This window comes from Camelus dromedarius, chromosome X (assembly GCF_036321535.1).
Source record: "Camelus dromedarius isolate mCamDro1 chromosome X, mCamDro1.pat, whole genome shotgun sequence".
Taxonomy (NCBI): domain Eukaryota; kingdom Metazoa; phylum Chordata; class Mammalia; order Artiodactyla; family Camelidae; genus Camelus; species Camelus dromedarius.
The window spans coordinates 56,286,199-56,311,563 of record NC_087472.1 but is presented as its reverse complement, the minus strand read 5'-3'; the positions used below and the strand labels follow the sequence as shown (position 1 = coordinate 56,311,563).

The 25,365-nt window shown below is 33.3% G+C and overlaps 1 protein-coding gene across 6 annotated transcripts in view; it reads right to left on the bottom strand.

Moving 5' to 3' along the window:
- Positions 1–25,365, bottom strand: part of ATRX (ATRX chromatin remodeler) — a 227,960-nt gene that overhangs the window by 16,833 nt on the left and 185,762 nt on the right. For all 6 annotated transcript variants that reach the window (XM_010987736.3, XM_064483018.1, XM_064483020.1 and 3 more), the window contains 2 exons: positions 10,727–10,904; positions 9,244–9,438 (listed from right to left, as the gene is read on the bottom strand). In XM_010987736.3, the coding sequence (XP_010986038.1) occupies positions 9,244–9,438; positions 10,727–10,904 (373 nt within the window). The remainder of the gene's footprint in view (positions 1–9,243; positions 9,439–10,726; positions 10,905–25,365) is intronic.

Sequence of the window (25,365 nt, the reverse complement as noted above, 5' to 3'; positions counted from 1 at the left end):
ATCAATAAATTCAGCATCAAAGATAATTAAGGATGATGGGGATCAGCTTTGCCACTTCAGGATTTTGCAGTAACTAAAATATGAAACCTATACTCTCCATTACACACCTTGGTAACATTGCAAATGCCTTTCCATAAACCCACAGTACTGATTAAGAAGAAAGTGTGAGCAAAGAAAAAGGAACCCTTATGCACTGTTGGTGGGAATGTGTGTTAGTGCATGCAGCCACTATGGAAAATAAGTATGGAGGTTACTCAAAAAACTAAAAATAGAACTAACATACAATCCAGCAATTCCACTTCTGGGTATTTATCCAAAGGAAACTTAAACACAAACTCAGAAAGGTATCTGCACCCCATGTTCAACACAGCGTTATTTAAAATAGCCAAGATATGGAAACAACCTAAGTGCTCACGGATGAATGAATGGATAAAGAAAATGTGACACATACATACAATGGAATATTAGTTGAGCCATAAAAAGGAAATCCTGATATCTGTAACAACATGGATGGATTTCAAGCACATTATGCTAAGTGAATGTCAATTATATCTCAATGGAAAAAAGTTGGAAATAAAAAAATAGGTGTGAAGTCCTATCAAAAGAGAGTGCCTCAATTTACTATTTTCACAAGTTTATTCATATAACATATTAATATAAGCACAGCAGAGTGTAATGGTTAAAAAGTATGGCGTCTGGAGTTATTGCACTGAGATCAAATGCAGGTGACCCCACTTCTGTCTGTCATAATTTCATCATCTGTAAAACAGAAATAAACTCTACCAGCTTTGTAAGGTAGGTATAAGGATTAAATGATTCAGTACACTACCTGGCATAAAAAGCACTCAATAAATGTTAGCTACTGTTCATTCTTATTCTTCATTCAAAGGTTTATCTGATAATAATTACAAAGGTGAATCATACTCCTACATACTTGGTACCCACAACAGCGGTGGACCTTGTTAAAAATACAGATTTCCAGGGCTCACCCCCAGAAATTGATTCAGTAGGTCTTGGATGAAGCCAGGAATTTACATTTTTATCATGCTGTCAGGTGATTCTGATGCAGGTTAGTTCAAGGACTATACACAGGATAACTGCTATTTTAAAGGTATGTCAACCATTGTCTTACAATGGTTAACTTGCAATTTTAAGATAAAAATTTATTTGTTCATTGTCACGGTTTTACTGAATACTTGCTATGTCCTATGTATTATGCCAGGTGCTAGGGATACAGTGATGAAGATACACTGACACAATCGCTGCCCACATAGGATAGTAGAAAGTTTATAATCTAGAGGGAACAGATGTATCTTTTAATTTGTCTATAAAGCCAAAAAAGTTTCTACCACTTAATTCATCTATTCAAAGAGCATTTACTAAATATAAACCTGGTATTTTAAATTTCTGAATTTCCATGACCCATATTAGAAGATATTTCCAGTGCTTCAAAAGTAGACACTTTTGAAGTCTACCCCAAATCTCCCGCAAGAGAATCTCGCACCCCCAACTCTGCCAGCAAGAAGCTTCATATATGTTGATGTTTCCATTAGCAGAGATTTGTAAAACAGCTTGCCAGGATTAGGGATGCTGCTATTTAGGGGCATCACTGGATCCATCTCTTTAATCCAAATGTTTCCCCTAAAATACTTGCTGATTTTGGCTCCTTAGTTTTTCTTGTGTTATAAAGTGATACAATCAAAGTAAGACACAAAGCAGCCCTATAAAAAAAGCATGGTCAGTCTATTAATAAGTATTTATTTTGTAGTTTGTAAAAGGACACTAGAAGCACCCCTTCAGTTTTAAAAATAACTACACTGGTATCACAGCTGGCTATAAGGCAGACAATTCTTCTAAATTATAAGTATTATTTAAGGAGAAAAACCCTTGAATATTAGGGTAATAGTTTGTAGTCAAAGACATGCTAGCATCATTGAAAGTGATTATCAATGTCTAGTAATTATAAATTACCATATTCCCTCTTGATTATAGTTGATCTCTAGGGGAGTTAAAGCCTCAAATACCTGTCTCTTCTGCAGCCTAGCTGAGATTACTGCTTCTGGCCTCTCAATGTTTTTAGTCTCCTACAGATCTGTCATATGTCAAGTTTAATCTTCTAAGGATCAGGACCTCATATGACTCCTAAGTTCCAAAAATTTAAGTCTATACTGATTTCACAGACATGAACCAAGTATAATGGCAATATAACAATTACGGAAACAAAAATAGCAGTTAACATTTGAGCACTTACTATGTGCTTTATATAGATTATCTCTTATGTGAGATATTTTCTTATCTTCTTAAGGGAAGCTAGGCTTGGAAAGCTTATGTGACTTATCTAAAAATTACACCCTAAAAAGGTCGATTGGCAGGTTACCTGGGAAAGGGACAGGGCTTAAATCATTTGCTCTTTTTATTTGGTTGTCATCAACCATTCCAGCAAACAATGAATAGGAGACTTCTTTAATCTATGAAGAAATAGTAGAATTAAAACAATTTCTCTAGACTTTATTATGATTTCTGGTGGTCTATTCTTATTCACATGAATAATAATCATTTTTATGCCAGTGAATACAAATATAGAAACAATACTAGAACTTGTTTTATTAAATAATAAACCTACTAAACTTGTACTAAAAGAGGCAGAGAAGTAGGAGACAGTGACATCAAACTTTATATATGCTTTAATTATGAGCATGGCTCCTTACAGGTACATGTGAACAAAAACTGGGTTTATGTGCCACCATGTGGTTAATATGCTATAGGTTACTAACACTTGCCCTACAATTCAGTGAGTCCTTTTGAACATTTATTCTCAAAAGTAAATGCATGCAAGTTCCTGAAATAGGTTGACTAGCTATTTTATACTTCACATCAAATTATTTTAACAGAGTCTCTTTCTCTCTAATGTTAAAAATGACTAAGTTAAAACCTTATATTACCATCGTCTGGCTAATAAAACTGTACAATAGCATCTCTGTTCAGTAAACTATGCTTTGAGGTACTAAAACTTGACTAAAGGACTAAAGACAAAGGAAGAAAATTGTACACAACATCAGAGTACAGGAAGCAAAGCCTCACTTTGGGTACTTTAATTTAAATCCCCATTTTGTTCTCCCTGTAATTATCAACATGCAGTCCACATTTAAAAAGACACAGGTAGTACAGTGCTGGAAAAGGGAAGTGCAAAAAGTTTTCTATGGCAGTTTTACTGACTTCTGTTTTCTTAATAAATGGTACAGAACTTAGGCTGTATACCCACTTAAGCATATTATGAAACATGACTTTGACCAAGATTTTCATCTCTGATCAATCTGTATAATTCATATGTTTATTACCAGAAAAGGTACTTTCCCCTAATATAATTTACATAAATGATAAGAGGTCAGGTATTACTTTAATATTTAAAAAACAGTTAAGAATCAGTCAACAAATCTCAAACTTGTGTTAAAATATTTATAAGTTTAGATCATGTTGAAGTTTCAAAATGCCTGAGGAATATTATCACCCTGAACAACTGAAGAAATGCATAGACGCTTATGGTAGACATGATTCAGGAGGTCCTAAATCAATATATTTTAAAATATGGTTTCACAGAGCTACAAGATCATTGTATTTCAAAAGGGAAAAAGCATCAGTAACACCAACAACAGTAAGAAACTGAGGGGATTTAATAGAATATAATTCATGGGGCAGGGTGGTGAATAGAGCTGAATAAGATAGCTGATTCAATATACAACTGAAGACAACATTATTAAAGAGCCAATTTTCTTCCTTTCACACACCTGCTTCATTTTAATTTTACTGCTTGTGAAAATAAGTCAAATCCTAACACCGATTTTCAATTATATATGGATCATTATGGAAGATTTTTTTAAAATTCAGTTAAATATCACTATAAAGGCAACTAGAATTTCAAAAAAAGTCCATATAAAAGTGTCAAAGTTGTATTATTCACTATGGATGAAAGAAAGAAATGAATATAGTTCTTGCCTTTAAAGAATTCAGAGATTAAAGAACAGTCAAGTGGTTAATAAATTAAGTCTGAAATAGTAAATCTAATTAGAAAGTGAAAAAGTAAAAGAAAGTAAACAAGAACAGAAATACAGGAAGAGGAGTTAAATAATGACTTAGAGGAGGAGGGTATAGCTCAGCGGTAGTGCTTAGCTTGCACAAGACCCTGGGTTCAATCCCTAAGTACCTCCACTAGAAAATAAAATAAAATTAAAAATTAATTAACATACATAAAGAAACCTAATTACCTCCCTTGCCAAAAACCAAAAACAAATAATAATGACTTAAAGAGAAAGTGATGAGGCAGGAAGAGATAATCACTTATCAAGTTGAATACTTTAAGCACTATCAAAAGACAAAGAAAAAGCAAGTCAAAAAGGCATTCAATTCCATCATTATTTAGATAACAGCAATTTGAGGGGGAAATGAAGATGAATCATTTTCAGCAGTCTTTCATCTTAAAAAAAAAATGTATAAAAAGGCAGGTGTTCGCAATTGTACTATAATAGTAGGAACCAACTTTCAAATGCCTTTAATAAGAGGAGGTTCAAATACCAAGACTTCTAAAAATATAAAAAGCACCCGCTTGTATCCATTTCAGAGAGGACTAATTTTCAAAATATCATTAAAGGGAATGAAAGCCAAATAGTAGTGGGCAAAGTTAAATGAAATTCTAAATATAAGCTCATGGAACAACATTAACATTTACTGAGTACCTACATCGTGCCTGGTACCTCTCTATTCCCACTGCTACCACCTTACTTAAGGCCTATGTTATCTCTCGTCTGGATCATTTTAATAGCATTCTAACAAGTTATATAACAAGTATCTTAACATCCATTTTCTTTTCTCCAATCCAACCTGCACACTGACACCCAAAGTGCTTTTTCTAAAATGAAAATTTGATGTTGATCTTTTATTCAGAATCCTTGAACAGATCCCACAGTCTGTATAATACAAATGTCCAAACTCAAACTTCTATGATCTGATTCCTATCTACTTTTCCAGTCTTTTCTCTCAGTGCTTCCCACGCCCACCCTTACTCTACACCACTATCTCCTTACACTCCATTATTTATTTGTAACTATCTGAGGTTCCTAAAACTTGCAATGCTGTTTTATACACCTGTTTTTTTTTTCTGCTCCTCCCCACTGAATGGCCTTCACCTTTTGCCCTCATAGCAATGCAAACAGCTACACACGTGTATTTTCAACATCAGTTCAAGCCCTCATAATATTAACTCCCCATCCCCAAACTTTTCCAAGAAAGAACTGACTACTCCTTCCTGTACAGGGTGCCTGTATCGATTTCTATTATAGGACCCATTTTATTGTATCTACTTGCTTAACATATGCTTATTAGACTATAGGCTCCTTGGGAGCAGGAACCTGGTCTTATTGTTAAATTTTTCACTGCCCACCAATTAAAAGCTACAGTCTATCATCCATTGAGTTCCATCATTTATTTTCTTGAAATGTCTGTTTCATTCCACAATCATCACCCTATTATGTGTCCTCAACCTCCATTTTGATGCCAGACTAACTTTCCAAAAGCCCACGTTCATCATACAAGAGCCCCATTCATGGTATTTTATTCATGCTTTTTTAAATTCAGATGCTTCCAATTACCTTTAATGGCTCTCCATAGGCTGGCCCTACCCTATCCGTCCAATTTGAACTCATTATCTAGCCAATTTCTTCATCATACCTTGAGTCTGGTACATAAATTCTTACCTTTCCCTTCACCCAAACTGTTTCATCCTACATTCACACCTCATTCTTACTTAATCCAAACTATCCTTTAAGGGTCAATAAGTTTTTTTCCATTAAAACTATACCTGAATGCTTCATCCTCCATTTTTCAACCACATACCACGGCAAATACATTCAGTATCAGTCACATCTGCAATTTATTATTTTAAGAATGTTACTTTCTTCTCCCCAAGTGGACTATCACCTCCTTCAGGTAAATCTCTTATATATCCCGTGGTATTTCCTTTTCGATCCCTGACAATTCTCAGTTACTGTGATAGTAAGCTATCATAACATGGTACAGTGTTTTAAAAACTTGTAAGTTTAAAAAAACTTTTTTAACTAAAAAAATCCTCTCTTTAAATTAAATATTATGTTGTACCCAAAACATAAAAGAGGTAAAAGGAGAGGGACTCTCAAATGGGATGCAGGGAGGGCTTGGAGTGCTACCTGTCTCACCTTCCCCTACTTGCTTAGCCACATGGTAGCCCTGGAGCACCTCTGCAAATTTCCAGGGGCTCCTTGGAATAGAATTTGAAAACTACTCTGTTTAAGTTCTAGCTCTAACACTTACTAATCATGCATCCTCGGGTAATCACAAACTCTAAGCTTCAGTTTCCTGAGATAATGAATATGTATGAGAAAGGCCTGTATAAACTTAAAAGCTTTCTATAAATTTGAGGAATTTACGACTTCACAAGCCATAAGCTAAACGGGTTACATTATACAATCTTAACAGTTACATCACACAATGGTACTGATTGTGAAAGCATTCTGTATTTTAAAATCTAGTTTTATTTTAAATAAAATAAGGCATTCTAAACATCATACAATTCTGGGAATCCTAGGTCCTCTGCCTTGTTACTTAGAATTAACTTTCTAATCTGCATTTGGGGGCAATAAAGTGTAATGACTAAGAGTACATGCTTTTGAGTTGGGCAGACTTGGTTTGAAGGCCAGCTTCACCACTAATTAGGTGTGTATACTTGGATAAGTTATGTAACTTCCCCAAGCTTTAATTTCCTCATCTCAAAAATGAAACCATCAATATCAACTGAAAAGTTGCTGCTAGATTAAGGAAAACAATCTGAACAAATTGTTTAGCACAGAGTATGAAACCTAGTAAGAAATCAGTAAGTTTACTATTATTTTCCTCTTGGGAAGAACTGTGGGAGAGTTGAAGCACTTTGCATTAAAGTAGCATTGAACATTCCTTTTTCTTTTTCTCTTGGGCAAAGGGTCATAGCACTAAAAACAAAATACAGTAAGTCTATAAATGAAAGAACATGACACCTTTGACGGCTCAGAGTGCCAAGTTATAAAACAGTTGGTTTCTTTCCAGACATCCTATAACAATTAAATAGCATTTCTTTCCTGCTGGATTTTCTAAATCCTCTTTAAAGTATAGACAATGTCTTGTTTGTATTAATATACTCTCACCATACACTTCAAAGTCAGCAAATAATCAGTAAATATTTATCAAATTAAACAGATTTCCTACATTCAGAAATTCACCATATAATGAATAACTTTAAAGCAATTACCTCTTTTCAAATTGGAATGCTTGCTTTCTATGAGAAATATTACTGATCATGGGCTATTTCTCATAAAAGCTGAAGCTTAAAGTGCAATTTTAGGAAAGATGCTAAATTAAATATAAAATCATTCTTAAATTGAAAAGGGAAACTTCACTATCTTTAAAATTATAAACATAAATGTGTACAAGTACTTCCAAGAATACTTCTTGCCAAACAAAATTAAGTAACTGATAGGAAAAGTGTTAGAGTTAAACAAAACAAGGCAAGTGTACACTATGTAGTTTTTTTTAAAGTAGAGATATATGTAACCAATATGGAAAGATGTTCAAGAAACATCTAGGTGAAAAGAGCAAGTTGCAAAAAAGAATATGTGTGATATGAGTCCATTTGTGCTTGTGTGTTTTTAAAGAAATACAAACAAGTCTGTTTGTCCAACAGAAAATTTTCTGAAGACTATTCAAGAACCCTACTCACATTCTGTAATAATATAATTAAGGAAGGAAGCCAAATTGCTATCAATTTATTATTCCATAACATGGAAACTGATTTTTTTTAAGTTTTATAAAATGGAAGATTTAAACCCTCATGTGGCTCTAAGCCATTCTCAAAGACATTTGATAGAGCATTTAGGAGTTTTTATGACAATCTCTATCAGTGCACTTTAAATAGAAGAAAGGTTCATTGATTAGAAAAACAAAATATTTGCTTATAAAGACAAAGGACATTTAAAAAATTTCCCAAGTGCTTAATATATCTATTCATGTTACTCTGACATATGTACATTGAAAATCAACTGGGGAAATCACTATTTTATATTAGCATTATAAATATATTTATTCCTGTTACCTTTTGCTTTACTTAAATGGTCCAACAATATGAAGAACTAAGATACTTTTGAGGTTTTTTTCTTTTACAAAAGAATGAAGTCACTTTGGCAGAGTAATACTGTAACCTGGTAGCTGCTTTCCCAATTCTCTTAACAGCTACATGGAATATTAAGTGCTTAAATTTGAAACCATGACAACAGGAAAAGAACCTCCCCCAATAAACCCCCTCAAAATGGCATTTTAGATAACTAGAATAGGTTTAAATATACAAACTCTTTATTTAGATCAGAGATCGTATGCTTTTCTCTTATGTTCAAAAGGGTCAAAAAGATATCTACCATATTACATTTCTATATCAATATTAAATAATGTTTTCTTATCCAAGAACAATGGACCAGAAGACAGATATAAATACTATTCCTGGCTCTGCCACTTAACTGGGCAAGTCATTGAATGCCTCTGACCTTAAGTTTCCCCATCTATAAAATGAGAGAGTTGACTAGATTACCTCTAAGGGCCCTTTTCCAAGTCTTACTTGCTTTATGACAGTGAAAAATATCAAGTAAGAGACACTTTTATTTGCTGATTTTTAATTGTTTTATAAAAACAAAGAATGTTAAGGAAGAAACAATTAAACCTGATATGTAATTATTAAAATTATATATGCCCTCTACTGGAGGTTATTAAAAGAGAACTATACTATTTCCTTTAAGGTTTCTACTCAGAAACCTTTTTCTGCAGGGCTGAGCTTTTTATTTGGCAAAAAATATGCATTTCAGATTAACTATCTTTTTTTTGTGGGGGGTAGGTAATTAGTTTTTTATTTATTTATCTTTAATGGAGGTACTGGGGATTGAACCCAGGACCTTGTGCATGCTAGGCATGCACTCTACCACTGAGCTGTACCTTCCCCACTCAGATTACACTGTTTTTTTTTTTTTGTGGTGTTATGTGGAGAACCAACCAAACACTTTCTTGTTTAAATATAATTTTATTCTCTTTGAAAAATTCTGAAATATAGCCTTAACCAGATGACTAACTTTCATAGCAACAGTAAAATTTCCTTGGACCATGTTAGGGGTTTTTTTAAACTAATAATCTAAAGATGTTTACCTTTGGCAGCATAGGAGTATCCCTTTTCTTCTTCTTTTCTGAATTAGGATCATCTAACAAGTCTGGCTCAAAGGTATAAAGTTCAGTAAGCTCATTCATGGTAAAATGACGTTCAACTTGCTGTTGATCAACAACTCGAAAAGACAGTGACTGCTTAGTTACTTGCCGATCATAAATCTTATCTTCCATGGTTCCCTTTATAAAAAGAAGAAACAATTTTGTCAACATGATACTTAATCATGGAGAAATACAGTTATTGGTTAATATGAAATAGCAAAACCTCATAGTAATATACTTTCATGAAGCAAATTTTATGAGCAGTGCTGCTTAATTCATGAGACATTTTTTATTCAGAGTAGTTTACCTTGACAAAAAAAAAGAAAACCACATTACTGACAATCATTCTATATTTTTTAATCAATATGAGTTCATGTGTTGCTTTATATATTTCTTTATTTGGTGGAAGTAGGAGAGCAGTCAGGTATCAAGATAAACAGAATAAAAGAGTGCATGAAATAAGATTTTAGGAGGTTATTGATGTAAGAATGCAAGAGAGCAGTTTTAATTACTATAATAAGCTCTCAACAATCACTATGAACTGCCTTTATACAAAGTCTTACTTTCTATAACTTCAGGACAAAAAATAACTAAAATGCCGTACCTACTATATATTCTACATAACATTCTGAACTAGACTATGAAGGACCTCTTAATTTTAATAATAGAAAAGAATTTATAGTATAGTTTATCAATTATATTATGTACTCTTATGTATGAGAAAGAATCTACCAATAAAACTCAGTCTCTGGTTGAGAAGCCAAGAGTTGGAGGCACGTAGAAAGGGTTACATCTGCTCTCAAAGAAGATGTACAAGTTACAAAGGCAACTTGATTCTATAAACCTGTATTACACTGAACTGCATTCACCTCTTTGATTTCATTTATTTTCATTAAATTTCAGTTTCTGTTTTTTAATACCCGAGTTTATATTTAAAGGAAATTAATATTCTTGACTAGAAAGTATTAAATATTATTTACAATGATTTTTCATTATTTATAATACATTAACCTTTTCTTCCTATTTACCCACATTCTTCAAACTAAGAATATCTAGTGGCCATTCAAAACAATGATCATTTGACCTTTACATCTATAAGCAAAATAAATTTAGTTACTGGCTTTTCTATGTGCACTAAGTAAAAAAACTGTAAATGTTTAACTTTCTTGAACTAGCAAGAAAATACTAAATCTGTTTACCTATGCAAATTCATCTCAATCTGAGAAAGTTGACATTAGAGACCTGGAAAACTACAAAACAGAAAATCACGAGAGACCAAAATTGACTTCTGCTGCTTTATGAATAGGAATGGTGTTTTCAATTTCGTTTGCCTGTCTATAATACATGTATGTTTTCAACTCCAAAAATATTATCACTTTCATCCAACCTTTCAATATGAAAAAGAAAATATAAATTATAAACCCACCTGAGCTAAGAACCTATATACATACACAGGTTTAGTTTGTCCAAAGCGATAAACTCTGAATATACTCTGGATGTCATAAGATGGATTCCAAGAAGCATCAAATATAATCACTCGATTAGCAGCTACCAGATTAATTCCAAGAGATCCTGCTTTGGTGGAAATGATAAACAATCGCCCTCTGAAAATAAAATTATAGAATGTTTAGTAATGAGTGCTTCACAGATATTTCATTTATCAATGACTTTTTAATCCTAAGGCAGTTTTTTGAACAATCAAGAATTCAGAGAATTCATTTCTCACTTACTTAAAAAAAACAAGACATGCCTAAGAAGTCAGATTGATGATTTATATGCTCAAAAAGAATCTTATTGCTGGAAAATGAACTAGTATGATTTAGGAATAAAGATAAATATACAAATCACATGTTTACAATGTACTCAAGGTATTTATACTCAGAAATCTATGTACAACTAAAAAAAAACATTGTGTTCACTACTGTTATGAGCACTAAGTACATCAAAATGAAGAACACTGCCCAAGGAGCTGAGTGTAGTAGGGATGACTGATATGTAATTATAATACAGTGTAATAAAAGTAAGGAGAAAAGTCAGATACATACAAGATACTGAGGTAACTAAAATAGGATAAAGAAGACAGAGGGCTCCAGGAAGAATGTAGTCAAGAAAACAAATGAAACTGATAGATTACCTGCTGAACTGGAACACAAGAATTGATATTTCTGTAGGAGATTTTGGGAATGAATTAGCAATGGTCATAGAAAACTAAGCAAATGGTAAAAGTAAACCATTACTTAACCTTTAATGAAAAAATACGAAAATGAATATATGTATGTATATGTATGACTGGGACGTTGTGCTGTACACCAGAAATTGTCACATTGTAATTGACTGTACTTCAATTAAAAAACACATTAAAAAAAGTAAATGATTACTTCAACAAAACTGAACAGGTGTACAAAAAAGGAAAAGTAATCATAGTATTTTAAATGGCTTAGGTGTGAATATTTACAATCACAAAAAAGCAAACACTACAAATTGATTTAGGCAAGTATTGTGAAAAAAATGTATTGGGAAAATGAATGTGGAAAAGGGTGCATGTGCATGTGAGTAAACTCCCATCTCAGACTGTAGAAAGGATATATGTAAGGAAAGGCCAGAAGAATTGCCAAGAGTTGAAACTGGTTACCTGCAGAGAATAGAAATCATGGGAAGGAATGTACTGGTCAGGGACTGATTTTTATTTTAAGCCTTACAAAACTATTTTTAAATAGGTAAACACATTAATTTTATATAAATAAAATTTAATTTAAAAAGATTATATATAACATTTTAAAAATATATAAATAAGTTTAAAGAAAAAGATTACTCAGTTCCAGTACCCAGAAATAAGCTCCATTCAAATTGTAGAATAGATAAACAAGATTATACTGAATAGCACAGGGAAATATACACAAGATCTTATGGTAGCTCACAGAGAAAAAAAGGTGACAATGAATATATATATGTTCATGTATAAATGAAAAATTGTGCTCTACACTAGAATTTGACACAACATTGTAAAATGATTATAAATCAATAAAAAATGTTAAAAAAACAGAAAAAAAAGAATAAGCTCCATTCAAATCATTGTACATTTCCTATAGGTTTCATTTTTCCTAAGCATATACATTTTTGGTTTTATTCAGACAGTATCTGTGTATACAGTTTAAATTATGAGCATTTCCTCAAATTTCTTGGTAAACATCATGCTTGGTAGCTGCATAATATTCAACTGGATGACTATATAACGTATTTATTGTTGGCAGCTTAGAGTAAGGAAAATCCTGGGATATACAGTAAGCACTCAGCAATCTCCACAAAATGCCATTTTAACCAAGCGTTAGTTTCTAGTATCTCATGACAGAAAATAACTAAAATCCCATACCTATTACAGATATAGTATTATAAACTAGAATGCAAAGAAGCTCAAAATTTAAATAATGAGAAAGAGCTTTTAAGTAAGAAAAATCCTGTTACAAAATGAACAAAGGTACTAAAGTCATGTTTTATATCAACTTGGAGCTACTATATGTCTAGGAATAAAGACTATAGAAATTATCAGAAGTGCAAGAAAATATATGCATCACACTTATTTATAAGGGCATATGTCTGAAAATTAAAAAACATGTATAACACAGAGGACTAAATTACGCTCTGGATGTTCAACAGGTTACGTTACCATTAAAAATGTACAATATTGTGTGTACAGAATCTCATTTAGTATAATTACAACTGCATCAAAAAATAAAACATATACATACACACTTGTTAACAGTGGTTATCTCTGGTCAATGTGATTATATTATTTTTCCTCTTTATACTTATCTGTAAAATGTACTCATTACAGAGAACAAATTGTGCTTTCTTTAATTAGTAGACATATTTAAGGGTTTATGGGCAAATGTTGCTCCAAAATTACTCCAGTTACTTAGATCTACTTTATACCAGCAAAAGGATCAAGTATACAGAATGGTATGAACTATGCAGGTTAAAAAAACACACGCACAAGAAAGGAGGAAATCTAGTACAGAACTTTAAAACTCTTTGGTATCTATCCACTAATGAAGAGTTGAATGGGTTTAATAAGATTGTTTATCAAACTATTAATCCCAAGTACTGAGCTACTCTAGGACTACAAAACATGAAAAAATATCTGGTCACTATGCTAAAGGAGACCACCAACTATGGAAAAAAAAACCAACAGACATATAAAGAACTGTGATGGAGCCTAATTTGCAATAACATAGGTATTTATTTACAAGGTATAGATGTGGTCAATGAGATATTTTGGTTTTTAAAAGCATAATAGTAGAAAGCAAAATTATTTAATTTTGCTCTGAAAAAAAAAATTAAGGAACAGAGTCAAGTAACTGAACTGGTATCAAAAATTACAATTAGTTAACCTTTAATATTATTCAGTCTGGAAGATGTAAGTTTATAATCAGATAAATGAACCATAATATGTTTAGTTTCTTAATACTAAATGTTAGTATTAAAGTGTACACTAAAACAAACACAATTAAAATATGAACCATTATTTGAACAGTACTGCTATAAACCTTTTTGGTTTATATTTTTTGGTTAAAACAATGTAAGTATTTCTAAGAGCAGAATTGCGAGGTCATGGGGTATGTATATGGCACTGTTAAAACTGAACAAATAGTTCTCCAAAGTGGTTATAACAATTTACATTTGCAGCAGCAGTATGTGAGAATTCTAGATGTTCCAGATCCTTGACAACTCATAGTATTGCCTTTTCATAAATTATAACATTTAAAAAATTGCTTAAAGTTCACAAAGAATTTTCAACAGTAGTACAGAGTTCCTCTGTACCCTTCATTTAGCTTTCCCCAATGGTAATAACTTACATAACCATAGTACATTGTCAAAAACAGGAAAGTGACATTGGTACAATACTATGAACTCAGGCACAGAGTTTATTTGGATTACACCAGTTTTTAAACATACTTTAATTGTTTAGTGTATAGCTCTATAAAGTTTTATCATCTATGTAGAATCACGTAATCATTACTACAAGCAGGAAACAGAACTGTTCCATCACCCCATAAAAAAACCTCCTTTGTGTTATCCCTTAGTATTTACACCCTCCTTTTAATCCTAATCCCTGGCAACCACGAATTTGTTCTTCATCACTGTAATTTTGTCACATCAAGAATGCTATATGAATGGAATCATAATAATACGTAAACCTTTGAGACTGGCATTTTTTACTCAGCATAATGCCCTTGAGATCCATCCAAGTTGTTGTTTGGATCATTATCAATAGTTCATTCCGGGGGGAGGGGATAGTGCAAGTGGTAGAGCGCATGCTTAGCATGCATGAGGTCCTGGATTCAATCCCCAGTACCTCCTCTAAAAAATAAATAAGCCCAATTACCTTCCCTCCCCCACAAAAAAAACCCAATAGCTCATTCCTTTTCACTGCCAAGCAGAATTCCATTATATGGATGTACCACAATTTGTTTAACCATTCAGATGTTAAAGGACATTTGGGTAGTTTCCAGTTTTTGGCTATTACAAATAAAGCTGGTATGAACATCCGTGTATAGGTTTCCATGCGAAAATAAGTTTTCATTTCTCTAGCATAAATTTTCAAGAGTGTGATGATAGGGTTTTATGACTAAGTATATATTTAATTGTTTAGTTTAAAGAAACCTTACTAAATTGTTTTCCAGGAAGAGTGGCTGTGACATTTCACTTTCTCACCAGCATTTTAGGAGAAAACCAGTTTCTTTGCAACCTCACCAGCATTTGGTAGTAAGTGATATCTTGTGATTTTAATTTACATTTCCCTGTTAGCCAGTTGTGTTGAATATCTTTTCATGTGCTTATTTGCCAGGCATAGATCCTCTTTGGTGAAGTGTGAGTTAATTCATTGGCTCATTTTCTAAATGTAAATTGGTTTTTGTTTTTTTTTTGCTGTTACATTTAGATAATTCATATATTCTAGATATGAGGCCTTTGTTAGATATTCAACTTCAAATACTTTCTCAAAGTCTGTGGCTTCTCTCCCTCTTCTTAACAAAGTCTCTAGCAGACAAAAGTTTAATTTTGATTGTCCAGTTACTGATTTTTTTAATGGATTATATGCTTTTCATGTCATGACAAAGAACTCTTGCCTAACCTCAGTTCCTTAAGATTTTTGTCTATGATTTCTTAAACAAATATAATTTTTTTTTCATTAGGTTTACAATCCATTTTGACTTGATTTTTCAATGGGGTGAAGCTTAGTTTAAGGTTTGTTTTCAGCCTACGAATACCCAATTGTTTCAACACCATTTGTTGAAAAGGTTATCCTCCCTCCATTGAGACACTCTTGTACCTTTGTCAAAAATGTTTTTAACTTGCATTTCTCTAAGATTAATAAATATGAGCACCTTTTCCTATGTTTATTGGCCATTTGGATATTAGCTTTTGTAAAGTATTTCCCAGGTTTCTTGCCCATCTTTCAATGGGGGTTGTCTGGTTTAGCCTACTGATTTTTAAGAATTCATTATACACTGTGGATAGGAGTTTTTGGATCTATATATTGAAAATAGCTTCTTCTAACTTATGGTTTGCCTTTTCATTCTTCACATGAAATGCCTTTGATGAATAGAAGTTCTTAATTTTAATGAAACTCAACTTATCAATGTGTCCTTTTATTGTTAGTTCTTTGTATATCCTATTTATGAAAAATTTCTTACTATAAAATCAGGAAAATACTCTGCTGTTGTCTGTTATTGCTCTCAGTTATTGCTTTAGCTTCCACATTTAAATCTACAAAGTACTTGCAATTCGTTATCAGGAAAATATAGATTAAGACTATGAAGGCTTGCCACTACATATCCATGACAATGGCTTAAAAAAACCGACATCATCAAGTGATAATGAGGACAGGTAACAAATGAAACATACATATACTACTAATGGAAGTGCATACTGGTACAAGCATTTTGGAAAAATGTTTTGGCAGTATAAGATAAAGCTGAATACATACATACCTATTACCCAGCAATCTCACTTCTAAACATATACAACAGAAGCATATATATATGTTCACTAAGGGACAGATATAATTCTATAAAAAGTTTAATATTTGGATTCCAATTCTGGAAAGATGGAATAGACATAATCTTCCCTATTCCTTACAATAAGTACAGCTAAGAACATGACATTATACATAAAACAAACGTATGAAGTTTCTGAAAAGTGAGGCAAAGGAAGCACACTGGCTTGGAACCTAAGCACAACATGGCAATGAGTTCTATAGGCTTCCCCCCAACCCCCCATATATCCCAGACTGAGTGCTGAAGAACCCAGCAACCTGGAAACATCAATGTGTTGCTATCAAAATAAATCTCCAAGCCTCTCTCCAGCCAAAGGACCAAAAAACGGGCAGACCAGCAAGACAGAGAACTTTAAAACAACAAATGTCTGATCTTGTCAAGATGGTGGAGTAGAAGGACCTGGAGCTCACCTCTTTTCACAAACACAACAAAACCACAACTGACTGCTTAACAACCAGCGATAAAAAAGTCTACCAAAAAAGATCCTCTACAACTGGAGACATAAAGAGGGAATCACAACAGGATGGTAGGAGATGTGTACTCACAATATAATCGGGTCCCCTAACCCCCGGGTGTGTGATCCACAAGCTGGAGAATTTTATTACAGAGGTTCTCCCACGGAAATGAGAGCTCTGAGCTCCATGTCAGGCACCCAAGCCTGAGGATCCAGCATTAAGAGGAAGAGACCTCAGAGCATTTGGCTTTGAAGGTCAGTGGGGCTTAACTGCAAGAGCTCCACAGGACTAGGGGAAACAAAGACTTCACTCTTAAAGAACGTGCGCAAAATTTCACGTGCACTGGACCAAGGGCTGAAGCAGTGATTTCATAAGAGCCTGGGCCAGACCTGCCCGCTGGTCTTGTAAGGTCTCCTGGGGAGGTGGGGGACAGCTGAGGCACATCCTGGGGACATAAAAGCTGGTGGTGGACATTCAGGGAATATTCATCTACAGGAGCTTTCCTGGAGGCTGACATCTGTCTTGGGTCATTAGCACCAAGTCCTGGCCCCACCCAACAGCCTGTAGGCTTAAGTGCTGGGGCATCTCAGGCCAAACAACATACTGGTTGGGAACACAGCCTCATCCATCAGCAGACTGCCTAAGGACTTCTTAAGCCCACAGCCACCTCTAGACACAGGCCTGGACATGGCCCTGCCAGCCAGAGGGCCAGGACCCAGCTCCACCCAGCAGTGGGCATGCACCAACCCCTCCTGCCAGGAAACCTGCACAAGCCTCCAGTCCAGCCTCACCCACCAGACACTAGAAGAAAACAGTAAGTCCATAGCCTGTGGAAGGAGTCTGCAAATGCAGGCTAGACTCTACCCTGAAAAGATGAAACATCTGCTCAACATCACTAATTATTCAAGAATGAAAAGATGCTCAACATCACTAATTATTCAAGAAATGCAAGTCAAAACTACAATGAGTTATCACCTCACATCGCCATCATCAAAAAGTCTACCAATAAGAAATGCTGCAGAAGGTATGGAGAAAAAGAAACCCTCCTACACTGTTGCTGAGAATGTAAATTGGTGGAGCCACTATGGAGAACAATAGGGAGGTTCCTTAAAAAACTAAAAATAGAGTTACCATTGATCCAGCAATCCCACTTTTGGGTATACATCCAGAGAAAACTCTAATTTGAAAAGATACATACACCCCAATGTTCATAGTAGCACTATTTACAACAGCCAAGACATGGAAGCAACCTAAATGTCCATCAACAGATGAATGGATAAAGAAAATGTGTGTGTGTGTGTATACACAACTGACAGTAATGACATGGGACACTTCATGCCCTGCTTGAACATGTGTCAGAAGAGGTTTGTTATAAGACTTAAATAAGAAACAGAGTCTCATGACATAATAAATAAAATGTCTAGGTTAAACAGAAGATAGACACACACGATGGAATACTACTCAACCATAAAAAGGAATGAAATAATGCAATTTGCAGCAACATGGATAGACCTAGAGATTATGATACCAAGTGAAGTAAGCCAGACAGAGAAAGACAAATATATGACATCACTTATTTGTGGAATCTAAAAAAATGACACAAATGAACTTATTTACAAAACAGAAACAGATTCACAAACAGAAAACAAACTTACGGTTACCAAAGGAGAAAGGGGGAAGGAAGGATAAATTGGGAGTCTGGGATTGGCAGATACAAACTACTATGTAGAGAATAAACAACAAGGTCCTACTGTATAGCACAGGGAACTATATTCAATGGCTTGTTCATAAGGAAAAAGATTATGAAAAAGAATACATTATATATACATACCTATTTGTATGTGTGTGTGCATATATATATATATATATATATATATATATATATATATGAATCACTATGCTGTACATCAGAAACTAATACATTGTATATCAACTGTACTTCAACAAAAAAAATGTTAAAAAAAAAAACAAACTCAACCTTTCAACTCCAGTCAAACAGTACAGAAAAAATGTGTTGCACCTCTGCCCTAGTTACTAAAGGCTGAGTGGGAAGTCCAGATTTCTACCCTCACCTAGTTGTAACAAGGTACTGTCAAAATGATATCAGATAAGTTTGAGTTAACAAAGTCTGCCTACCAACTCAGCAGTGCCAGTAGAGACCACAGAGGGAACCAAGATATCCACTCCAACCCAGAGGTTACAAGAAAAACCCTCTCCCCTGTTACCGGGTTAGTATGAAAGGAGGCCTAGTGGATAGTCAGTAATTACACCAGAACCCAGACAGTAATGAGTCACTCCCTGTAATGTCAATGGAGGTGAATAAGAGAGGGGGTTGTAAATAGGCAATCCTAACCCTGCCAGCCAGGGTAGTATCAGCAGAAGCCTAGTAGATAGACTAAACTCCCACTCTCAACTGACAGTAATGACATGGGACACTTCATGCCCTGCTTGAATGTGAGTCAGAAGAGGTCTGCTATAAGACTTACTTAAGATACAGAGTCTCATGACATAATAAACAAAATGTCTAAGTTAAACAGAAGATCTCTGTCATAACAATAACCAGGAAAATCTCAGCTTCAATGAGAGAAGATAATCAATAAACTCCAACACTGAGATGACATAAATGTTAGAACCATGTGACAAAGATTTAAAAAGTAGCCATTATTAAAATGCTTCAATAAGCAACTATTAAAACACTGACACAAATGAACAAAATAGAAAGTCTCAGCAAAGAAATAGAAGACAAACAGAAACACCAAATGGAAATTTTAGAACTGAAAAATACAGTAACATAAAAAACTCAATAGATGGGCTGAAGAGTAGAATGTAGAGAACAAAAGATTCAATGAACACTGAAAACAGAAAACCAAAATGACCTAATCTGATAATAGAAATCAAATGAAAAAAAAAACCCAGATACTCCAGGATCTATAGGACTATAATGAAGTTCTAACATTCTTGCCATCAGAGTCCTAAATAAAAAAGAGAAAAGAAGACTGGGCTATAAAAGTGTTCAAAGAAATAATGCCTGAAAATAACCAAAATTTAGCAATAAACACAAACCTACAAATTCAAGAAGCTGAATGAAACATAAACAAGGTAAAACCAAAGAAATCCATGCCAAGACACACCATACTCAAACTTCTGAAAACTAAGATAAAGAAAAAAATCTTGAAAGAAGTGAGAGAAACAGGACCTTAATGACAGAGGAAAGAACAATCTGAAAACCAAGTTTCTTAAAAAATTAAAATATATCTGACATATAACACTATGTAAAATTAAGGTGTACAACATGTTAATTTAATAATGTATGTATTGTAATATGATTGCCAATGTAGTGATAACTAGCACCTATATGATGCTACGTAATTATTTCTTTTTAGTGGTTTCAATAATTAAGTTCTAGTCTCTTAGCAAGTTTGATGATTATATAATAAAATATTGTTGTCTATATTCACTAATTGGTTCTGCCACTATGGAAAACAACATGGAGTTTCCTCAAAAAATTAAAAATAGATCTACCATATGATCTAGCAATTCCACTTCTAGGTATATACACAAATGAAATGGATACAGGATGTCAAAGAAATATCTGCACTCCCGTGTCTATTGCAGCATTATTCACAATAACCAAAATATAGAAACAACCTAAATGCCCATCAATGGCTGAATGGATAAGATGTGGGGTATATATATACAATGGAATATTATTCAGCCACAAGAAAGAAGGATATCCTGCCATATGCGACAACACAGGTGAAACTTGAGTACGTTATGAGGTAAGTCAGACAGAGAAGATCATGTATAATCTAAAAAAGCCAAACCTGTAAAAATAGCAAGTTTTTAAGAAATCATGGAGGCTAGAAGGAAGTGGCATATTTTTCAAGTGCTGAAAGAACTCCAACCCAGAATTCTATATCCAGTTAAAACATTTTTCAAAAATTAAGGAGAAATCAAGAAATTCTCAACTGAAGGTACTCAGAGAATTTGCTGCCAGTAGACCTGCTAAAGGAAGCTCTCTTTAAAAAAAAAAAAAGGAAAAGATAAAAGAAGAAGTATTAAAACATTAGGAAGAAACAACAATGAAAAGAACAAAAATTATGAGTGTATAAAATAGATTTTCCTTCTTTCAAGTTTTCTAAATTATGTTTGATGGTTGAAGAAAAAATGATTATGCTGTCTGATGTGGTTAATCTATGTAAAGAAAACATTTAAGATAATTATATTATAAATGGAGGAGAAAAAGGGACATAAAGAAGTTAAGGTTTCTACACTTCAATCAAAATGGTAAAATGATGACACCAGTAGACTATGACCAGTTATGTACATATAATATTTAAAACAACCACTATAAAAGTTATACAAAGATACACTACAAATAAAAAAATGTTTTTTTAAATTACACTACAAAACACTATAGATGAATCAAGATGAAATTCCAAAAAAATGTATAAGTAACCTACAGGAAGGGTAGAAAAAGAAATCAGAAACAAAAGAAAACAGAATAAAAGAGAACAAACTGAACAAAAACTAAAATGGTAGCCTCAAGTTCTATATTAAATATAAATGGTTGTATACCTGAAACTAATATAATGTAATGTGTCAATTATACTTCAATGAAAAAACACTGTAACTGGTCTACATGCACCATTTAAAAGAAAGAGGTTGAGTTGATTTAAAAAAAAGCATAACCCAACATACACTGACTACAAGAAACTCACTTCAAATATAACAAAATAGGTAGGTTGAACATAAAAGGATGAAAAAAGATATACCAAGTAAACATCAATCAAAATGAAGCAGGAATGGCATAGTAGTATGAAATAAAGTATGTCTCAGACCAAAGAAAATTCTAAGTAATAGAGAGGGACATAACATGTGTATGCACCAAAAAACAGAGCTGAAAATTTGAGAAGCAAAAACCTCGAGAAACAGACAAGTCCACAATTATACTTGGAGGCTTCAACTCTCCTCTCTCAAAAATTAATCACCAACTAGACAGAAAGAAGAATACAACAATTTCATCAAGTAACAGGATCTGACCAATATTTATAGGAAATTCTGGCCAACAATAGCAAGAAAACATTCTTTTCAAGGGCCGAAGTATGACATAGCAAGATACAACATAATTCTAGCTATGATTCACAAAGGAAGTCTAAAAAGAAAAAAATTACACTGAACTCAATGGAAATGAAAATAAAACATATCAAAAATTGTATGACATAGCTAAGTTAGTGCTGAAAGGGAAATTTACAGCATTAAATGTTTATATTAGAAAAGAGGGAAGGTCCTAAATTAGTAATTTAAGGTTCCACCTCAAGAAAGTAGAAAAAGATGAGAAAAAGTCAAAACAAGATTAAATTTAAAACAGAAAAAAAATACAGAAAAATCAGTGAAATATAAAGCAGGTTCTTTGAAAAGATAAACAAAAAATAGACAAACCTCTAGTAAGACTGACAAAACCAAGAAAATACACAAATTATCAACACCATGAATGAAACAGAGGCTATCACTATAGATCCTGAAGATATCGAAAGGATAAGGGAATGCTATGAACAATTCTTTACATAAATTTGAAATGAACCAATTCCTCAAAAAGCACAATTCATTCAATATGAAATAGATAACATGAATAGTTCCATAACAATTAAAGAAACCAAATTAGAGATTTAAAAACTCACAAAAAAGGAATCTCCAAGGCCAAAAAGTTTCACTGGCAAATTCTACCAAAAAATTTAAGACAATTAACACAAATTCTACACACCTTTTTCAGCAAACAGAAGGGGGAACACTTCTCAACTCATTTTGTGAGGTCAATACTATCCTGCTACCAAACTCAGAAAAAGACAGTACAAAAGTAAGTGGATACAGACCAATATCTCATCAATATCCTCCAAGAAAATCTTAGCAAACAGAAGCCAGCACTACATAAAAATAATTATACCCTATGACCAAGTGGGATTTATTCCAGGGATGCAAGGTTGGTTCACTATTTGAAAATGAAGCTATGTAATATACCATGTTAATAGGCTAAAGAAAAAGATTTTCATATTAAATGAGACCAAAAAAGCACCTGAAAAAATTATACACCTATTCATAATCAAAACTCTCAGCAAACTAGGAATAGAGGAGAATAGCAGGGAACTTCCTCAACTTCATAAAGAGTATCTACAAGAAACCTACAGCTACATCATAGTTATCAACACTGAATGCTCTTAAGAAGGCACATATGTCCACTCTCATCACTGCTATTCAACATATTACTTAAGTTCTAGCCAGTGCAATAAGGCAAGAAAAGGAAACAAACCACAATCAGATCAGAAAGGAAGAAATAAAACTCCTTATTTGCAGATGACATAACGGTCTAGTAGAAAATCTCAAGAAATCTATAAAACAAACTCCTAGAACAAATAAGTGAGTTCAGCAAGATTATAGGTAAAAGATCTACACAAAAGTCAATTGCCATTTCTACACACTAGCAATGAATATGTGAAAAGTAAAATTAAAAATACAGTATCATTTACAATCACCCCAAAAATGAAATATCTAGTTGTAAGTCTAACAAAACATATACAGGACTTATGTGCTGAAAACTACAAATCATTGATGAAAAAAAAAAAATCAAAGAGACACTGTGTTCACGGGAGACTCAATATGGTGAAGATATCAATCCTCCCCAAACTGATAACAGGTGCAATGCAATTCCAACTAAAATTCTTGTAAATTTTCGTAGATTAGACAAGAGGATTCCAAAATTTATATTTAAAGACAAAGATACTAGACTAGCTACAACAATCTGTAGAAAGTAGAATAAAGTGGGAGACGGAGATATCACTTGACTTGATATTAAGGCTTACTATATACTTAAAATAATCAACACTAATCAACTAAAATAATCAAAGTAATCAACACTATGTGGCAATGGCAGAAGGATGGATATATGGACCTATGAATTAGAACCAAAAAAAGTGCTATACAAGTATAGCCGACGGATTTTTCACAAAAACACAAGAGCAATTTGGTGGAGAAAGAATGGCTTTTTCAACAAATGGTGCTAGAGCAATTGGACATTCACAGTGGGAAAAAAAGAAAGAAAAGTGAAATCAACCTAAATCTAACATCTAACACAGAAATTAATTTAAAATGCATCTTTGACTTAAATACAAAATGTAAAATAATGAAACTTTTAGAAGATAACACAGGAGAAAATCTTCAGGACTTAGGGCTTGGGGAAGAATTTTTAGACTTGACAACAAAAGCATGATTAAAACAAAAAAATGACAAACGAGACTTCACCAAAATTAAAAGTTTTGCCTTGTGAAAGACCTTGTGAAGGAAATTAAAAGACAAACCATAGATTGGCAGAAATATTTGCAAACCACATACCTGACATATGACTCATACCTAAATTATATAAAGAATTTTCAAGACTCAACAATGAGAAAGCAAACAATTCAATGAGAAAATAGGCAAAAGACATAAAGAAACATTTCACCAAAGAGGATATACAGATGATAAATGAACATATGAAAAAAATTGTTCAACATAACCAGCCATCAGGGAAATGCAAATTAAGACCACAATGAGATACCACTACACACCTGTGAGAACAGCTAAGATAAACAGTGATAATAATGAATGTTTTGAGGATGCAGAGAAACTTGATCTCTCACACTTTACTGATGGGAAGCTAAAATGGTACAGCCACTTTGGAAAACAGTTTGAAAGTTTCTTAAAAAATGAAATAGCCACTTACCATGTAACCTAGCAATCACATACCTGGGCATTTATTCTAGAGAAATGGAAACTAGATCCACACAAAACATGTACACAATGTTCACAGCAGCTTCATTTGTAATAGCCAAACCTAGAAACAAACAAAATGCCCTGCAGTAGATGTACAGTTTGTATTAAACAAGCTGGTACATCCATACCATGGAATACTACTCTGTATTAAAAAAAGGAACAAACTATTGATATACACAACTTGAATGAAAATAAAGGGGATTATGCTGAGTGGAAAAAGCCAATCTCAAAAGATCACATATACTATGATACCATTTATATAACAGTCTTGATATGACAAAATTATAACGATGGAGAACAAATTAGTTATTGCCAGGAGTTCAAGATTGTGGTAACATCAGTGGATGGGTGCAACTATAAAAGGGTAGAAAGGGAGGAATCTTTGTGGTGATAGAATACCTTGAGTCCAGTGGTGGTTACAGGAATCTCTACCTATATGATCAAAAAAAAAAAACCAGATATACACATACTGAAACAGTGTCAGTTTCTTGGTTTGTATGATATTACAAGTATATAAGATGTAACCATTAGGGGAAATTAGCTAAAAGGGTCACAGGACATCTCTATACTATCTTTGTAAGTTCCTATGACTCTAAATTAAATAAATCAGTATAAATTTAAAATATAAGTATTAATAAAATTAAGTTTAAAAACATAGTATGAAGCTAACCAAGGACCCTGAGACTGTTGAAAACTACTTCCTGACCACACAAGACAACATTAGGTCACTACCTTAGAGCTTATCTTAA